The sequence below is a fragment of the Ipomoea nil genome, unplaced genomic scaffold, assembly GCF_001879475.1.
Source record: "Ipomoea nil cultivar Tokyo-kokei standard unplaced genomic scaffold, Asagao_1.1 scaffold1075, whole genome shotgun sequence".
Classification (NCBI taxonomy): Eukaryota; Viridiplantae; Streptophyta; class Magnoliopsida; order Solanales; family Convolvulaceae; genus Ipomoea; species Ipomoea nil.
Window position 1 is genome coordinate 24,755 of NW_017617503.1, and position 18,599 is coordinate 43,353.

The following is an 18,599-nucleotide window of genomic DNA, read 5'->3' on the forward strand; positions in this document are numbered from 1 at the left end:
TTGTTTTTACTTTTTTTGTTCATATTATTAGTGCTTTAGATGTCTTTATATTAGAACAAATTGTCTTGATTTTTTGTTCTTGTATTTTTAAAATCTGTAGAATTATACATAACCAAACAACAATATTGGTAATCATTCTAATTCCATCATACTACCAAACATGCAAAATACTTTCACTAAAACCCATTACTATTACCAAGTATTTGATTTTCATTCCGATTCTGATTCCCATGTGCGAACCAATACACCCTAAATAATATGATACCCAACCATAGTTTGATTACATCACCCATGACTCCATGAGTATAATGAATTGTAAATTTGAAAGCGAGATAGAGTACACATTTTACATAGATCTCAGCCGGGTATGCAATAAACTATACTCAAATTCAACACTCGGACATTCAAAATATTGCATAAGGCAAATTATATAGTGGACCATGGTCGCTTTACAAAGTCAACTACTTATAAGTGTTTATTTTTAATATATTATATATTCATTTTTAAATAATATACTAAAAATAAACTTAAATAATACTAAAAGTGAACATATAGTACAATAAAAATGTACTTATAACAATAGTTTACATTGCAATGTGAACCATGGTCTACGATATAATGATTGTTTCTGTAAAGTTCCTTCAAACTCAGACAAGTAACCACACGCAATCAGTACATTTTAATGAAAAAATCATATATAAATGATATGAGTTTGCACTCACAGCTAAATCATCATGAAAGGTTGGAGGTTTCAAGTGCAAGTGTTCCTAGACATAATAAATGTTTTAAATACTAGAAAAAGATGCACAAAATTGAATGAGAAACACAATTAACTATGGATTACAACATTTTACTTTACTATTACATAAAGAATAGGAAGATATGATGTTAGGAAACTAGCTTACAGTACCGGTATTTGAAAGGGGGGATTAAAACAAAAACCTGAAGATAATATAAAAACTTGGGTGATGCAGTGATACCGTACCCTTCCCTAAATATGAGGCCCCCGCTTTCATATATTCTTTGAACACACAATGGTAGACGAAGTACTACCTCAATTTGGAGCAACTGCTCCTAGAATGCAAGTTAGTTGCAAGAAACCATCGCATCGCATGCTTCTACTCACCTGAGACGTATTTCTTCTCTGCATAGTATTTCTTCTCGCTTGCTTCTTTCTTGGCATTCCGTTTCTGCACAAGGTATAAAGACATTAGCTCCAGTCTTCCAGCATGTTATTCATGACGATAATCTCAAATAATGGTTCAATGTAGTTAAATATATTTTGCCAAACATACAAAATGCACGCAAGAACTAAAAAGCGGAACACCACATACCACATAGATCTCATGATTGGCAATGATCCTTTGGCCAACTGAAGTGGTGGTAATATCTTTGGGGCTCTGAATTATTCGGAAGATTCCCATGCTTTTAGGAACAGCATAAGGATCACAGGTATCCTGTTTCATGCATAACATTTTAGGAAACTGGTTCTATAATTTGTATGCATAAATGGATAAACACTGAAGGATAATAGTGAGAAGAGCATGCAGACTTACTTTTAACATAGAGTTGCTTTCGGAAACAGTGCCATGCACAACAAGCGATATGTTAAATGTTGTTATCTGATCCACACAAAAATTATAATGGTGCACAGAATTTAATAATCGGAAGAACATTGCAATGGCATAAGGCATTGTTCAGAAAAGAAAGCAGGAATAATTTTTAATAATTATTATCAGAATGACAAGTTAACATCAAGGTTGTTATGATACACTCCCAACATGTCATCCACATTCAACAACACTCGAGTACATGTTTGTAGCATAATCTAAACTTGGAATAAACAAAACTATTCTTAATTTCTTATGAAGACAAATCTAAATATTTTGAGATGTTAACAAACTATAAGAGTCATTTGCATGAGTTTAGTGTATATTCTTGGAAACAATGGCATATAATCACCATCAGATCCATGAGGAAAAGTATGCATAAAGAGTTTACTTAACAAGAAGCAAGACTTTTGTATTAAGTGGATGTAAAGCATACCATATCCTTAGTAATTTCCCAAGGGGCACCTATAATAACTTCATCAACATAACGGGAAGCCAGAACACTAAGACTTCGTTCGTGCAAATTCATAAGTGGATACTGTGTTCCTCGAACTCCACTGCAAGCAAGAAACACTAATACTTCTCAGTCTTTTATTTGATATTTGGAAACATGGCTATATATACCCATAGGACAAGATTATGGTAATTTCACCATCACTATAGATCATGGGACATCAAAAGTGTGAAGCACCTCCCATAAGTTTGTTCAAAGAACATGAAACAAGCCAGACAAAATGTGCTACTCAACTCATTGTTTTATAGCTAAAAATTGATTTGGATAATTGTCAGTGCAACAGAAGAAATACCTAAGCACAAAAGGTTTTTCAAGGGGGAGCTTTCCATGTTTCAGGCACGTTTCCCTCTTGGAAACTCACAAAAACTGACCCAAAATGTTTTGGGGCAGATTCCATATTCAAAAACATTCAGAAATGTTGTTTCCTAAAAGGTAATGTGTTTCAGTGGTCTAGCTAGAAAAATAAACAAATAAATAAATAAATAAAAGTTAGGGTCAAAAGAAACACAAATTCTTATTACTTTTTTGGACTCTTTAGTCTTATATAACCCTATATTTTTTTTATAGTGCATATACCCTTTATAGCATATTACTTCTGTTATAATCTAAGATCAGGCCAAGATCACTCAACTAGGCTATAATGCACATGGGCCAAACCACACTAAAAGATTGAATCCAATTAATTAGCTAGTCTAACCCATGGCCTTATAAACCCATATGTGTTCTCTTATATTTTCAATGTGGACTCTTAACAACTTTTAATTATAGAACTAGTAGAGAATTAATATTTATGCATATTTAAGAAAAATATTTGCAATTTTCAAAAAAAAAAAAAAAAAAAAAATATATATATATATATATATATATATATATATATATATATATATATATATATATTTGCAAACATATCCCTATATTTTTTTATTTTTACACCTTTCCCCTTGGGTCCTACACTGTTTATAATTGCCCTTTTTCTGTGTCCTGTGTCCCTGTTTCCCATTTCTGTACTACACAGAAGAAATTTTTCATACCTGACAGTGTTGTCATCATAAATCCCAACTAAAAGAAAATCTCCAAGTTGCCTGGCACTCCTAAGAATCTGAAAGAAAAAAGAGGAGAATTATTGTGATTACTGGAAAACACTTCTGAAGACAAAGAAAATGGAAAATACTACTCGGACTCCTAAGTTATACTCCCTCACTCAATTTTTCCTTGGGACCCACAGGATGAAAATAACTTATCATCTCTTGCCACATCAGGGAGTAAAAGTGAGGGAGTAGAGATTGGGAGTCCATGTAGTAGAACGCAAGAAAAACTACCATTGCTGTATTTAAGATAAAAGAACTCTATTTTATGTATATTTAGTATAGTCAGAACTTAAACTGTCAGTTCACTTGTGCTTACAAATGTAACTGTGTAAGTAGTTTTCAAATATTTGGATGTTGGAAGGAGTTCACTCAAACTCCAGGAGTGGATAAAAATAATAATAAAGTAAAATAAATTTCTGATCTAAGAAAGTGATATTATTTTGGGAAAGCACAAAACTGAAGTGACATTATTTTGGGAAAGCACAAAAATGAACACTAGAAATTTCAGATATAAGAAATGCCATTTTATTTTAATGTGCAGCACACTTGGGTAAATTCTTTGCCTTTCACATTAACCCCAACTGGTCATAACCCCAGTTGGCCAGTACACCCTTGAATTTCTGACAGGTGACAACTATGTTCATCTATAATGGCTCTATGCTCTTTACTTTAATTATTAATTTTAATTTTTGAAACCTAAAACATTCTAGTTCTTCGACTCTAAGCAAGGGCTGAGCCAGGATTTGACTTGACAGGAGGCAAATTAAAGCAATTAAAAAATATTTATGACAAAATAGGAAACACCACAATTAGATAAAACTGTTAGAATGCATATTATAAATCAAAATACAATTTTCATGTTAACTATGAGATAGAACTCCTTTATGTTCTCTCATTCTAAAATCGCTGTAAAATTGCCTCATTTGGAACGCAGTAAAAAAAATGTCTTTTTCCTAGGCACCACACAATCATTATAAATCCCACAATAACATTGGATAATCATCACAAAGGGAAACATGGAAATTCCCTTTATTTGCAACCCTCAAGATCAACGTAGTTTGTAAGAACGTTGACAATAGAATTTTAAGTACTTCAAATTTTATTATGACACATTTATTTCTTAAAAATTAAAATTTAAAATCCTTAAAATGTTATGGAGTATTCTTTTTTTGATTTTAACTATGATTATAATGATATAATAATTTCTCTATATCAAATATTATAAACTAAATCACATGGACAATATATTTCACTCTCAAATTTACTTTTGATAAGGTCGATTTGAACATCTAACTTAAATATCATAGATGTGCATCTTTGTTGTCTTGGTTAGATTTGATTTTCCTTAAGAGGGCGTTTGGTAGCCAGGAAAATTCAAACTTTCCTTGAGAATTTAAAAGGTGGGAAAATTATTCTCACACTTGGTGCAATCTTTGACTTAGGAAGTTCAGGTCAACTAAGAATCCAATTCCATGATATCAAGGAAAGTACATCCCACCTAAGGGAGGTGGGATTTTTTTTTCTCGGGTAACTGGGAATCTACCAAATTTATTCAATCACGTATTTATCATTTTTGGCGTTAGGTTAAAAGTCTCTTGTAAATATAAGAAATTTGTCTCTCCCACAATTGAAGACTGTTTGAAGAAGTTTGTATCTAGGTACGTAGACAGTATTCTTGACTAGTTTTCTATCTCAAATATAATCCTCAATAATGATATGTCTCTTCTGATTGAATTTCATTTACTATATTTTGATAGAGTTTTCATGTCTTATTCATAATCTGAATCCTAGGAAGGATAGGATGGGCATATTAGAAATTTTAAAAAATTTCTAAGAAAGTTCAAATGAACCAAACATCTATAATTTTCTAGTTAATTTAATTGTTATGTTTCCAGGTAAAACCAAACATGTTAAATAATTTTCTCTACAAAGTTATTGCCATTAGATACATTCCTTGGAAATATTTTCCCAAGAATATAATTGATAGGAATGTACCAGAGTACCAGACGCCCTCTTAATGATATGGATCAAGTCTAATTTTCAGGTTTAGACAGTAAAATGATTGGTAATTGGTTTAAGAAGTAATTAATGCGATCGAGATGGTCAATATTGTATTCATTGTTCAAAGGGACAGACTGACAGGAGAACAAATTTGGGTTTCCTCAAATGCAGAGAGACTTTGTTGTCAGAGAAATATATAAAAACTGAAAAGCATTTATGTAAAATTTAGCAGTGCAGAAATAACAGTAATAGATTAAAATTGCTCAGTGGGGGCCACTGTCCCTGGCTCTAAAGCCTAGACCACCAAACCTCAACACTAGGATGTGCTTAGCATGTATATTGAATAGGAAATATTTCTAAAGAAATGCTCCAGTCCCCAAGAATTTAATATGAAATTATGAACACCAAAATGCATGCAGATAGATGAAGGAATTAGCAGCAGAAAAACTAATCAAGGGCTCAAGGCTACTATTGTCAAAGACTCTAAAGTATAAATTATATGTACCTCAACATGACCAGCATGGAAGAGGTCAAATGCACCATCAATGTAAACCACACGTTCGTTTGGCCCAGGCCCCTAAAATTAAAAAAAAGTAAAATTAATAGACCAGTCAGTTAAAGCATCCAGAAAAACGAGTTGCTAACAAGTAGGGACGAATCTTACAATTATAGTTTAGGAACGAGAAGTGAGCACGACCAACAAGTAGGACGAATCCTACATTACCCTATAACTTAGGGACAAAAAGTGCAATTTTACGGTTTTTTACCTTTATTAATTCATGTATCCTATTTCAAATCATGATTTAAACAGATGATGTGTGAGCAAAACCCTATCAATGTTGTATCGCCAGATATAAAGAAACAAAGTAAAAATAAACTATAGTAGTTTTCTGTACAATTTAAGGAGTATACTTGATGTACCTTGCCATTTGAAAATTGCACTATTCTTCTAGATGTGGGCAAAAAATGTGATATCTGACCACCCTTAGCACAATCTTTCACAGGATTTAAATTCTCAACATTATCAACTTCACCAGATTGAGATGATCCAGAGCAATCTTGTTGACTTTTCATATTCTTCATAGAAGATAGAACCCTTCCTAAAGAAATTAGATTCATATAAGTTACACCAAACAATAACAAGTCTTTCAAGGGAATGACAAATGAAAATTGTAGCCCCTCTGTCCACCTTTTAGTGGCCCCTTTTTTTTTTCAGTTGTCCAAAAATGGATAGTCACTGTGAAAGTTCAAAAGAAATTTGAAAGCAAATTTCTCGAAGTGATGATACTATTAGAATATTTTATCCAAAGTAACTAGTAGGTCAAATGAATTGATTTGAGTTGTTCTTAAATATATGTCTAGTCAAAAGGGCCAATAAATATGGCAAGCAGGGAGTAGTTAACAACAATATATTTCTAGATACTCTACAGTGCTCCATGTACAGAACAACATAAATATGTAAATAATGTGACAAAAAGAAACAATAAAAACATTAAAAGTAAGGAAGTTCAGCAAATCAAAAGAAAAAAAAAAAAGGGGGATAAAGTTCGTGTTAGCTGCACACCAACATGATCCCAACAAGCAAAATTATTGGCCAAACAAAGAAAAAAATCAGAAAAGGAACAAGGCATAAATCATTCTCAAATATAAAAGATAAGATAAAAATGCCACGCACATGGTATACTACAGACCCAAATACCCAATGCTTTTTCTTGGTACAGTTACAATGATTTTCATATCAAGACTGTTGAGATGTGGAGTCAAGAGACCTTTAAGCTATGAAACTCCCTAGCAGTATTTAGAAATGTAAATCCTTAATTACTTGTTAAAGCAAACAGACCCTATGCTAACTTTTGTCAAATTCAACCAAATTCAAATTCACTGTTAGAGAACATCAAAAGTACTATTCAGAATGCAGTTCAGCAATAACCTCTTCTCTCCATTTTTTAACCTCCTTAGCCCCTACTTTCAAGCATCCAACTATAGCTCAAAAAGATATTAGTTCACTATCAGAAATGAAATTAGACAGAAATGCAACATTCATCTGTTCCTGAAAGCATTATCCTATCATTAATTCTTAAAAACACTTGAACAATGAGCACCATTTCCTCTATCACACACCTTGGTAACCAGGTTTAATTCCCCCACCCCCTCCTCACAGGGAAATAATTCCCACTAATAGCATACATAAAAACATGAAAACAAAGTGCACCAATTTCTTTTAATAACTTACAGAAATATCTATGATGAAATTTGAGCAAATTATTACACATTGCCAAAATATCTGGAGATGATTTATTTACTCCATTAAACCGATTGGAAAAAGAACCAGCATAAAAATGCAGTGCTCCCTGTGACATTGTGAGACATTGGAAGTACTATCAAGAAAAGAAGAATAAGCTAAAGAAATCCCCATTTTTCCAATAAGCAAGGTCAAATATTTAAATTGAAGATGCTTGTCAAACTCATTTGTTTGCATTCCATGTATTGCGTCTCGTCATTGCTGTGTTAGCAATAGTTTTTCTACAACATTATACAATATTCTATTTAAATGGTGAAGCATTTTATATGAAGAACTTCTGGTCTGAAATAATATTATGACTCAGGCTGACTAGACAGGATGAGGAGAAGCTTAAAGTCTAAACTTTAAAGCTGTACTAATTCTTACCTAATGTTCATTTAAGTGGTACCATAGTCTTGAGGTTTACAAGAGCCACCTTTCACATGAAGGAATAAAAAATTAAAAAAAATAAAAAGGACTTCTAGTAGGTCTTTGTTGCAGTTTAACTGAATGCAGAGAACAAAATAATTGTTATCAGCAAAGATAGCATACAATTACATTCCATAGAACCCAGGAAAGGGTTAAGTTCAGTAAAAGAAACCTTGCAAATATTTGGGAAATATTAGTATATTTTATACTGCAAAAAAGATTTCTTCACCAGGTAAAAACTAGTTTCATCTAAAAAGAATAGGAAGATTATAGTACCTACAATGTCTGTGCTGGAAACACCTTCAGTGCGTTTGATCTGCTTGTAACGACCAGCTTTCTTAGCAAGGGCATAAGCATCACTTCCATCAGGAAGGAGACAGGGATCATCACCATGTATAATGTAGTCAATCTTGTGTTCATTAAATAGGCGATGCATAAACTCTTCTGTGATTTCATAGGGAGCATTGGCAATGACCTCATCCACCCACTTCAAACCACTAACAAGAGTCAACCTGGAAAATACCTAATATTAGATGTCAGAAAACCACGGGAACGAAGAATCATCTGCGTAGGAACTTTTCATAAACTAAATAGTAAAATTGTCAATGAAAAGCACTATCAGCTTATAAGAATGAAAGAAACAAGTGTGAAAAAAATGTTGAAGTACCAAATAAAGAGCAGAATTAAGACAGATCAAACTGCAGATATTAAGCATAAAAGTTTTTTTTTCATGGAGATAATTCCATTTTATAAATAAAAAATATGACTTGGGGATATAAAAGGCACTAAACAACTTTATCCCCCATGCCTTTAAACTATTGTCTATAACACAGGAAACCATAGATCAGCAGATACCAATGAAAACACAAGGAAATTTGAAGTTGTCAGTGTCCAAAGTCCTTACTATTTCTAAACTTCTATTCAGGATGGGTTGCAATGTAACTAGGCTCAAAGATACAAATTCTTATAGCATGTGGTTTGATCCACAATGGCAAGTTTGGTAACTTGATCATTCCACATTAAGCATCAAGCCAAGGGTATGGCAGCAACAACATGAATGTAGTGGGAGATGAGTTTAAAAGCAGCTGAGGACCATGTCCCAAATGCTTCCCTTAAAAGCATAATACAAGTATACAACTATAAAAGGCAACTAAAATCTACATTCAAGTTCCTCTAGTGACTAAGGCTGTCTTGGGTTCAAGGAAGGAAAGGGAGATTGGGAGGAGAGTGAGTGAAAGATTTTGTTCCCCTTCCCACTAACTTTCCTGTTATATGACAGCCTGACAGGAGGAGAAGTAAATGACATTTACTTCACGTTTCCATTTAACTTTGAAGCAATTGAAGCTGCTTGTAAAAGACCTGTCTCATTTTACTTCCTAATTCACTTCCAACAAAATAGGGTCTGTTCCCTTTTCAGTTTTCTTTTACCTCTTTTGCACATCCATTTTTGGTCCATACTGTATGTCTGAATATAAAATTTGGGACCATTACAATTTAGTTCCCACATTTTCCACTAATTAGTAGGCACCAGTAAGTATATATTCTCTTTTAACTGCCCACCTATCCAGTGTGTCTTTCTTGTTTGTGGACGTCACAACTATATAGTTTACAATTCAAATTGTAATATTAGACGGATAACAGCGTCCATAGTGTCAGAAGGTACACTACAAGTTGCATCACTCTGAAAACTGATCTATATGACTGTGAGACACCTTTTTATATCATGAAAACAGATCACACTGTAGCAGCAACACCTGCATTTTTGTCTTCTAAAATATTTCTGGATATGAGATGAAGCCTAGACATCATGATTAATGTCAACACTTACACTGAATAGGTCAACATATAGGCACAAACATCATTTTCATGCTATAAAATGGAAAGAGAAACCACATATTGAGACAATAAAAATTTAAAGCATCAAGCAAAAAGCAAAGAACATCCATCATTAAGGAGACAGCCCACATTGTAGTTCACCAGCCATCTGAATATCATTAAGGAGACAGCCCACATTGTAGTTCACCAGCCATCTGAATATATTACAAATTCACTTCTACCTTCAGAAGATACTAATTATATACTAATAAAAACCTTTGCAAGGAAACTTCTTTTTTTTTTTTAATATTTCTTTCTATGAGATAATTTTAGATATGGAGTAAAATAAATTTTGAACAAAAAAAAAAAACGAACACGAGCAACAATATATTAGCTACAAATGCAGTGTTCATACCTCTCTTCCATGGGTAAAACTGGGGGACCTTTGTTGACTATAATTTCCTCATCACTGACAACTCCAACAATCAATTCATCTCCCAATGCCTTGGCTTGCCTCAAGGCATTGGCATGGCCATAATGCATCATATCAAAACACCCGTCCATATAGACACGGACACGTCTCTTCGCACGTTTTTTCTTGTGAAAAACACTCAAATCAGGTAACAGATAGGGTAAAGTAGGAACATAGATCCTGCCAAAGTAGTTAGTGGACAGCCCAAGTAAGGCTGCCGTAAGCATTATACCACCAAACAGATGAGGGTAGTAACACCCCCCATCCCTGATCCAGCTATTGCTCTCAAACTCCATTGATCCCCACCCTTTTCTCCTTTCTCAGGCCTCTTTTATACTCTCACTAAAAGAGGCAAGAAAGACCCTGCAATTAGAAAATTGAAAAAGAGTCAAAGGCAAGTAAAGTGGATTACACAGCTGGACTTGCTCAAAGTATACACAAAAGTCAATCTGTCTAATACAACTTCAGAAATCAGCAAAAAGTTTGTATAGATAAATTGATGAAAAAGTGCAATTAGGAGGGATTAAATCTGAAACAAAATCAGCAAAATAATGTGAAATGTAGCTCACAGAAGCCAAAATGACAGGAAAACAAATCTAATAATAGAAAAACACAGCAGACACGAAGCTCCGGAAAAAACCCACGAAAAAAATGGACAACAAATACGATTTAAGATCTGGGCATTGCATAAACGATCATACTATTAACAAAATTCCGCACCCATAAAAGCATCAAATGTCGAACATACAACAAATTGCGGTTTAGAATATCATTAAATCAATCCCCCAAACTAAATCTTAGCAGCGGATTAGAACAAAAATACATCTCACCATCAAATATAGAAACTCAACAAAATACCCAAAAAAAAAAAAAAAAAAAAAAAAAAGGATCAACACCTGAAAGTTGTAAGGTGAGGAAATGGGATTGAGAATTCCTGGAAAACACAGATGAATCGGGGATCTCTGAGCTATATGGGTGCGAGTGAACCTCAATGTCTGCGCGATGAAACGAATAACAAAAGAAATTAAAATTGCACGATTTATATGGTGCAATGTAACATTGAAGTTAACGCCACACTAGAAAGAAGACGATATTCTTCGACTGGGGAAAAGGGTGTCAGATCGAATCTTTTACCTTTCTTCCTCTCCCTTAATGGCGAAGGAGAGAAACGTGGACGTGTGAAGGAGAAGCTTGTGTATATATATATTTTATATTTTATGTCAGGGAGAGTAGTGAATCCGAGATTCTTTACGCATACAAATTTTTTAGCATATAAAAGTTGTGTGGAGGAAATTTTTGGACAGCCCAAATTTTGCCGAAAGCTTTAAAATAGGAGTCAAAATTCGAAAAAGAATAAATTTGAGTTAATAACAAAAATTCAAAATATTTCAATCATTACCGGTGGCGGATCCACAATTGGGCAGGCAGCTGCCCATCCCCACCTTCGTCCCTTTTATATATACTAGTATTGTCCCGTGCAATGCACGGACTAAATATTAAAGATTTGTTTGTAATGTTAGAATAGGTAAAAAATGTTTTTAATAATGGTATTTGAAGTACAGAAGAAGAAAACATGAACCACAATTTAATTATTTAAAATTACATTTTTATTAAATATATGACAAAATAATTATGATATTGTATTTACAATATTTAATTTAATAATTGAAAATAGTATGATACAAAAAGTTACTATTATTAATCGCACCTAGAGATATATATATATTTGATCTTGAGTATGTCTACTCCTGGTATGCTACCCATGCGATGCACGGAATGAATATTGAACAACATTATAATAATATTATTTATTAAAAAATACATAAACTAATATCAACATAGTTGCAATTCACATATATATATATATATATATATATATATATATATATATATATATATATATATATATATTATCTTGTGAAAGTTAAATATTGTTAATACCAACATTTAACTATTAATATCAACATTTAATTTTCACAAGACCATATGGCTTTATTATAATTAAGATTGTATGTACGGGCTCTTTATATATACAAACTAAACTTGTATAAATATTATAAAGTTAATAATCAAAATGGTCCATCGACTATGCCGTAATTACTAATTTGGTCTTCAACTATCATTATTACCCAATTAAGTCTTAAACTATGCCATTTTCACCTAATTTAATTCTCTGTTAATTTGATTGTTTGTTGACGGTCAAAAATAGGAATAAATTTGTAATTTTACAAAATTTCTCCTTCCTCCCTATTTAGCTGCGCCAAACTATGCAGAAATACACTCCGGCTGGCTTCCGACCGTAAAAAAATCGCTGGGAATCAAATCCTTGGGCTCTTCGATGCACAACCACTACTTCGGCACTGGTAGGTTTGGAAGCCGATCGAAGATTATTGTTGCATGGTTTGGCGCTGCTAAATGACAAGGAAGGAGAAAGCTTGTAAAATTATAACTTTATCCCCATTTTTTATAGTCAACAAACAGTCAAACTAACAGATGACTAAATTGAGTAAAAATTGCATAATTGAGAATTTAATTGAGTAATAATAATAATCAAGGACTAAATTGATAATTACGGCATAGTCGGGAGACCATTATGATTATTAACTCAATATTATATGTACAAAAATTAAAACAAGGGATGAGTTAGCTTAATGGTTAGATTTGTGTTACTGTATGAAGTGTCTTGGGTTTGAATCTTTAAGTATTGATTTTAAAATTTTTATTTTTTTGACCTTTTTGAATATTAATAATGAGATTATAATTATAATTTATGAGATTAATTTATAATTCTAATTGTATCCTTTATATGTAACATTGGGGTTTTCTTTTAAATATTAATAATGAGATGAGTGATTTATAATGTAATTTCTATTTGAACTATGTTTTTGTTTTGAATATTTTTTGTCGCGTTTTAATGTATTTTATTTTTTTTTTTACTCCTAGTCAACAATATTTATGGTTTAGTCTCTAAGTGTTTCATTTTATTTTTCTTTCGCTCACTGAAGAAAATTTATGGATCCGTCCCTGATCATTACCGAGTATATCATGGTATATAGAGCTATGTGGACCATGACTTAAAACAACGCCATTTCTTTTATGAAAAGAAACAGTAGTTATGATTTGAGGGGCATCCAGGTTTTTTAGTAATGTTGTAATGAAACTATAATGTCTATAAAATGAAACTGAATAGCAAGTATCACATATTAAATGTATATTGTTAAATGAAACTGTACTTGAATAAGAATGATACATTAATAGTGTTGTAATGAAACTACATTATTTATATTGAAACTGAAAGCAAGTTTCACATGGTGAATGTATATTGTATGAAATCGTAGTTAAATAATACTCTGTAATTAGTGACTTTGTAATTATTGTATATAAAATGGAATTGAAAAATGAGAGAGGTTACTAAGTGAGTACATGGACCATAATAGAATTTACCTTCTATTACTGTTAAACAGAAAAGACATCAAACAACGCTATTTTTCTACATGATTCACATTATTACATAGACTATAGTTCACAGTAAATTTTGTCAAAATATTTTAATTTTCTATTATCAATTCATTCAAATTGGTTTCAAAATTTACTTTATTTAGGACTTTGTCCATTTGAAAACCCAAAATAACTTTTGTAACTCATTCTTGTCAATGTTTAGCTATTAATAAAAAAATAAAATCAATGAAAAATACTCGTTATGGTCAAAAGAAAAATAGCTTATTTTTGAAAAATATCTTTAAATTTTTTTACTCAAGATATTTTTTCAGATTCTTATTCTACACTCTTTTCTCTCTCTCTTTGAATAGTCTCAATATGGCGGGTTAACTGATCATCTATCTAGTTATTATTTAAACTAGTAATTCACCCGCACGATGCACGGAAAAAAATTATGTTATTATAAATATAAATAAAAAATAGAAAAACTAAAATATTTTAAATTATTTAATATAATAATATTTTTGAGCTTCCATTGGTCAAGTATTTATTATTTTTATAGAATACAAAATTACAATTAAAATTAAAATTATAATTTTGTATGGTTAATATAATCTCTAATTATGTGCATATTCAAATAAATTTATAGAGAGAATTTACATAATTACATTGATTTATTCTTAATTGTATTTCATCTTGATACTGTTAATTGCTACGTAAACAGTAATTAAGTAAGTACGAGACCAATTAAAGCAAATAAATGTCTTTTATTGATCACGGTGAAGGCCCTAAGTACAATCTACTTGGTTGCTCTGAGTACCGACTGACTGCGGTCGGGAACTCTAACAACAACCTATCGATCGTCCAAAAGTCCCCCACACTATAGCTATCGCGGGTATTTATAGCCGCGGAGCTGGAGACACAAATCCGGCCGTTCGGCATGCTTCCCACGTAGCCACCACGTGTCGCCGTCCCGGGTGCCCTGCCTGTCAACGCGTGGAGCCGCCACGTGTCCTTCGCCAGCTCTCTCGCCTAAGGGCTACCGCTCGGGCAACTCTCGGTCAGACCCCGACCGGGTTCTTCACAAGAAGCCCGACCTGTTACCTGCAAAGACAAGAAGACAAAGACAAAGACACACCAGCCGGGGTAAAGTTATGCCGGTCGGGATATTCCCTACCACATCTATATTATAATTTTCACAATATGAATAATAACTAAGATAATTACATTTGGAAAGCAAATTTCAAATTTTGTAGGTGTAAATTTAAACTCTAATTGAACACATTTTTTTATATGATTATATAATATATAGCTATTTTATTTTTCAAAAGTATATTTTTTATATGATTATATAATATATATAGCTATTTTATTTTTTAAATGTTGTGCTTTTTTATTTTTTTTTAATAATAAAGAATGTTGTTGCATTAATTGTAACATTAAATATTTCTCAAACTATATAACTTTATTATATAAAGGATTGTATTGAACTAGTTGAGTTAAAATATGCGCAAATTATTGTGTGGGCCATGGTCCACACAATGTTATGTCGACTATAACAAAATGTACATTTTTAATATACTAAATATACATTATTTTTATATTGAATATACATTATACAATATAATGTACACTCAGTAAAAAAATAATGTACATCCTCTGAATACAATATACATTATTTTTGTATTGAATGTACATTATTTTACAATATACAAAATATGGTCTAGAGAATTTGTGTGGACTATAATGATTGTAAAATATGGGTTAGATTGACAAATTATTGTGTGGATCATGGTTCAAATAGTTGTGTGAATTTTGAATGCAATATACATTTTTAATATACTAAAATATATTATTTATGTACAAAATATACATTATTTGATAATATATAAAAATCATATACTTTCAAGTAATGTAAATATGTTTTTTATTTATGATTCATACAAATATGTGAACCATAATCCATAGAATAATGATTAGGTTAGATTGTATTGGACTAAATAATAAAAATCTTAACTCAGATTGGTATAACCCAATCCATAGAATAATGATTAAGTTAGATTGGACTTACATTGCTCTACATACGTATACTGAGCCTGCAGGGCATGATTGGCGGCCCATGCGCACAACATACATAGCCATGTGGGTTTGCGTTACTTTTGGAAGCAACTACATGCGCGTTTATAATCAATCACAACAGATTATAGAAGCGTTTAATTTCATAAATTTTGTAGTTTTATTTTTAATATAGTATTTGATTTGATTGGTTGTATATTATAAAAGTTAATACCTAATTTAATCCCTTAACTATAAAAATTTTATCACTTTAGTCCTCAATTATCAAAATTGTTAAATTTAATCTCTAATTATGTAATTTTTAGAGTTAAATTTAATCTCTAACTATGCAATTTTTAACTTAAAATGGTCTCTCGACCACTAAAATTTCACTACTTTAGTCATCCACTATCAAAATTAGTCAATTTAGTTCCTAACTATACAATTTTTACCTAAAATAACCCTTCAACTATTAAAATTTCACTACTTCAGTCTCGCCTCTCCAAAAATTCCCCAAATCCACACTAAACTTACATTTCCAATTTCCTTGCTGCGTAAATTAATACAATAATGAATGATAATTACTGACAATAATAATATTTTGAGGAATCAAGTTTTAATCAACTTGACCCATTAGTCCATTACCATTCAGGGAATGTATATTTATCTACAAAATGGCGGAGGAAGAGAGAATCATATGTGCTAAACAGCCAAACGCCTTGACATTGTACATTTGTACAATACACAGAGATCAAATACTTCACCATCTGGTGACTAAGGCAGACCACTACTTCCTCTCATACTTGCAACACACCCCATCACCACAACATGTTTATATACTTACTATTATCGGTACCAGGTTATGGGAGTAGATACGTTCTGGGGAGGCTGAGGGACCATGCAATGCTGTTGTTGCCACTGCTGCAGCCCCTCATTTCCACCCATATCCATGATCCTTTGATCATCTGCAGCTGCAATGCCATTGTCTTCAACCTCCATTGTTGCTTCCTCCAATTCTTCAGCATCCATCATGTCTGTAATGTCGGTTTGGGATGTGGGGAACTGAGATGGCACCCAGGGAACAACTGCAAGGCACTGGTTTCTTGCAGCAGAGGTGTTGCCCATTTCTTTTGTTCCATCTTCATCTTGCCCTAGTGGATTGGATTGGCTTCGCCATGGGACTTGATCTAAACACAACATATTCAAACTGGTTAGCTCTCAAACTCCAAACACTAAATTAAAGAGTTAATACCCAATTTAGTTCCCGGCTAGAGTGAATTTCTCAATTTAGTCCTAAACAACTTTTTGTGCTTAATTAAGTCCTCAACTTTGATGGTTTTATTAAATTGAGTCCTTAGTTAAGATAACTGACTAATTTCACCTCTATTAATACCTAATTTAGTCATCGATTGTAATAATTTTACCCAAATTAGTCTTCAACAATAGGTGGTTCTACCCAATTTAATGATTTTTCTTGATTTAGTCCTTGAATCTAATTAAAGACAAACCAATTTAATGATTTTTCTTGATTTAGTCCTTGAATCTAATTAAAGACAAAAAGTCGTTTAACACTAAATCAAGAAAAACCACTATAGTCGAGGACTAAATTGTGTATTAACTCCTAAATTAAACATCAAAGAAAAAGTTGAATTACCTCCCCAAAGTTCAAAAGTTCTAGGTTGTAAAGAGAGAATGAGTCCTAGCATCTAGGATTCTACACATTCAAACATAATTTTCCAAGCCAGAATCAGAAATCCATTACTGGCTCTGCTAGACATATAGTTCAAGTTGTAATGCTCACAAACGCAACCAAATCAAAGCTGCTACAAGAACTATCCATAACTACAATGGTTTCAATTATCTCATTTTCCCTTATCTAGCAGTAATTACAGTTAATCTTATTAAGAAAAGAGAAGTTCGCAATTAGCTGGCTTCTGCCAGAATCAAAATGCACTTACTTTTCAACTCAGAAATGAACTGAGGATCGATCTTAACGGAGAAATTCTGGGGGGAGAGAACGAAAGGTGTATCCATGGGCTTGAAAAGCACAATGGCAGTCTCCTTGTTATCAGGCACATCCGGCAATTCCTCAATCACTACACCCCTCCTTCCATAGCCTCCGAAGCTCTGTCCACTCGGCGATGGCTCAAATGCTACCGGAATATCACGGTCATCCTCAATCTCTTCCAATATGGGCGGCAACTCAGCATCCTAAAACATCACACAATATTCTGCTCAGCTAGACTCATGATTAAGAACTAGCTTAATCAATTAATAGCTACCAAACCAGAAAATAAAGATAAATACTAACGACGATGATAGAATTTAAAATTACCAGACGGCGAATTTTTCTGGCGGGAGCAGAGAGGGAAAAATCGGAGAATTCATCGGAGACTTGCTCGAGATCCTTCCTCTTCATCTTCAAAGGATAATATCCATCCATCTTCATCTTCTCCTCCTTCTTACACTAGGAGCAAGCTAAAACGAAAGCAATTCCTTCTTCAAAACCCTAATAATGGTCGAATCGAAGAGAAATTTCTTCTGCAAAACCCTAACAACAACAGAAACAGGAAATTCTCTTTCCTGAAATTGAGTGGGAATGGATAGTATGCAGTATATAATATAGGAGGGGAAATTTCCTAGTAAAAGTAGAAAGCGTTTTTCTCTCTCCCGAACTCTCCAGAAGTTGGTTGAGGGAGAGAGTGGGGTTAATGGGATGTTCTCCACAATTCTCAATTTCTCTTTTCTTTTTTTTCAAAATTTTTGACCAACAATAGCGACTAGTGATAGCTCAGTAAAAAGAAAGTATTTATTATTCTGAAAATAAATATTTAAAAGATTAATTTAATCAAATTTTTTTTAAATAAAAAAAAAAAAAACTTCATTAATGATTAAG

The 18,599-nt window shown here is 32.6% G+C and overlaps 2 protein-coding genes across 2 annotated transcripts; both read right to left on the bottom strand.

Moving 5' to 3' along the window:
* Positions 1 to 677: 677 nt before the first annotated feature.
* LOC109182994 (ethanolamine-phosphate cytidylyltransferase-like) lies at positions 678 to 11,452 on the bottom strand. The gene is made up of 11 exons (XM_019333211.1): positions 11,345 to 11,452; positions 11,107 to 11,205; positions 10,154 to 10,573; positions 8,200 to 8,435; positions 6,135 to 6,313; positions 5,719 to 5,790; positions 3,156 to 3,223; positions 2,047 to 2,167; positions 1,557 to 1,622; positions 1,335 to 1,457; positions 678 to 1,190 (listed from the first exon to the last, which is right to left on the bottom strand). The coding sequence occupies exons 3-11, from the start codon at positions 10,504 to 10,506 to the stop codon at positions 1,119 to 1,121; spliced, it is 1,290 nt and encodes a 429-aa protein (XP_019188756.1). The 5' UTR covers positions 10,507 to 10,573; positions 11,107 to 11,205; positions 11,345 to 11,452; the 3' UTR covers positions 678 to 1,118.
* A 4,837-nt stretch (positions 11,453 to 16,289) lies between these two features.
* On the bottom strand, positions 16,290 to 18,403 carry LOC109182995. Its single transcript, XM_019333212.1, has 3 exons — positions 18,039 to 18,403; positions 17,662 to 17,914; positions 16,290 to 16,890 (listed from the first exon to the last, which is right to left on the bottom strand). The coding sequence occupies exons 1-3, from the start codon at positions 18,150 to 18,152 to the stop codon at positions 16,550 to 16,552; spliced, it is 708 nt and encodes a 235-aa protein (XP_019188757.1). The 5' UTR covers positions 18,153 to 18,403; the 3' UTR covers positions 16,290 to 16,549.
* Positions 18,404 to 18,599: the final 196 nt, after the last annotated feature.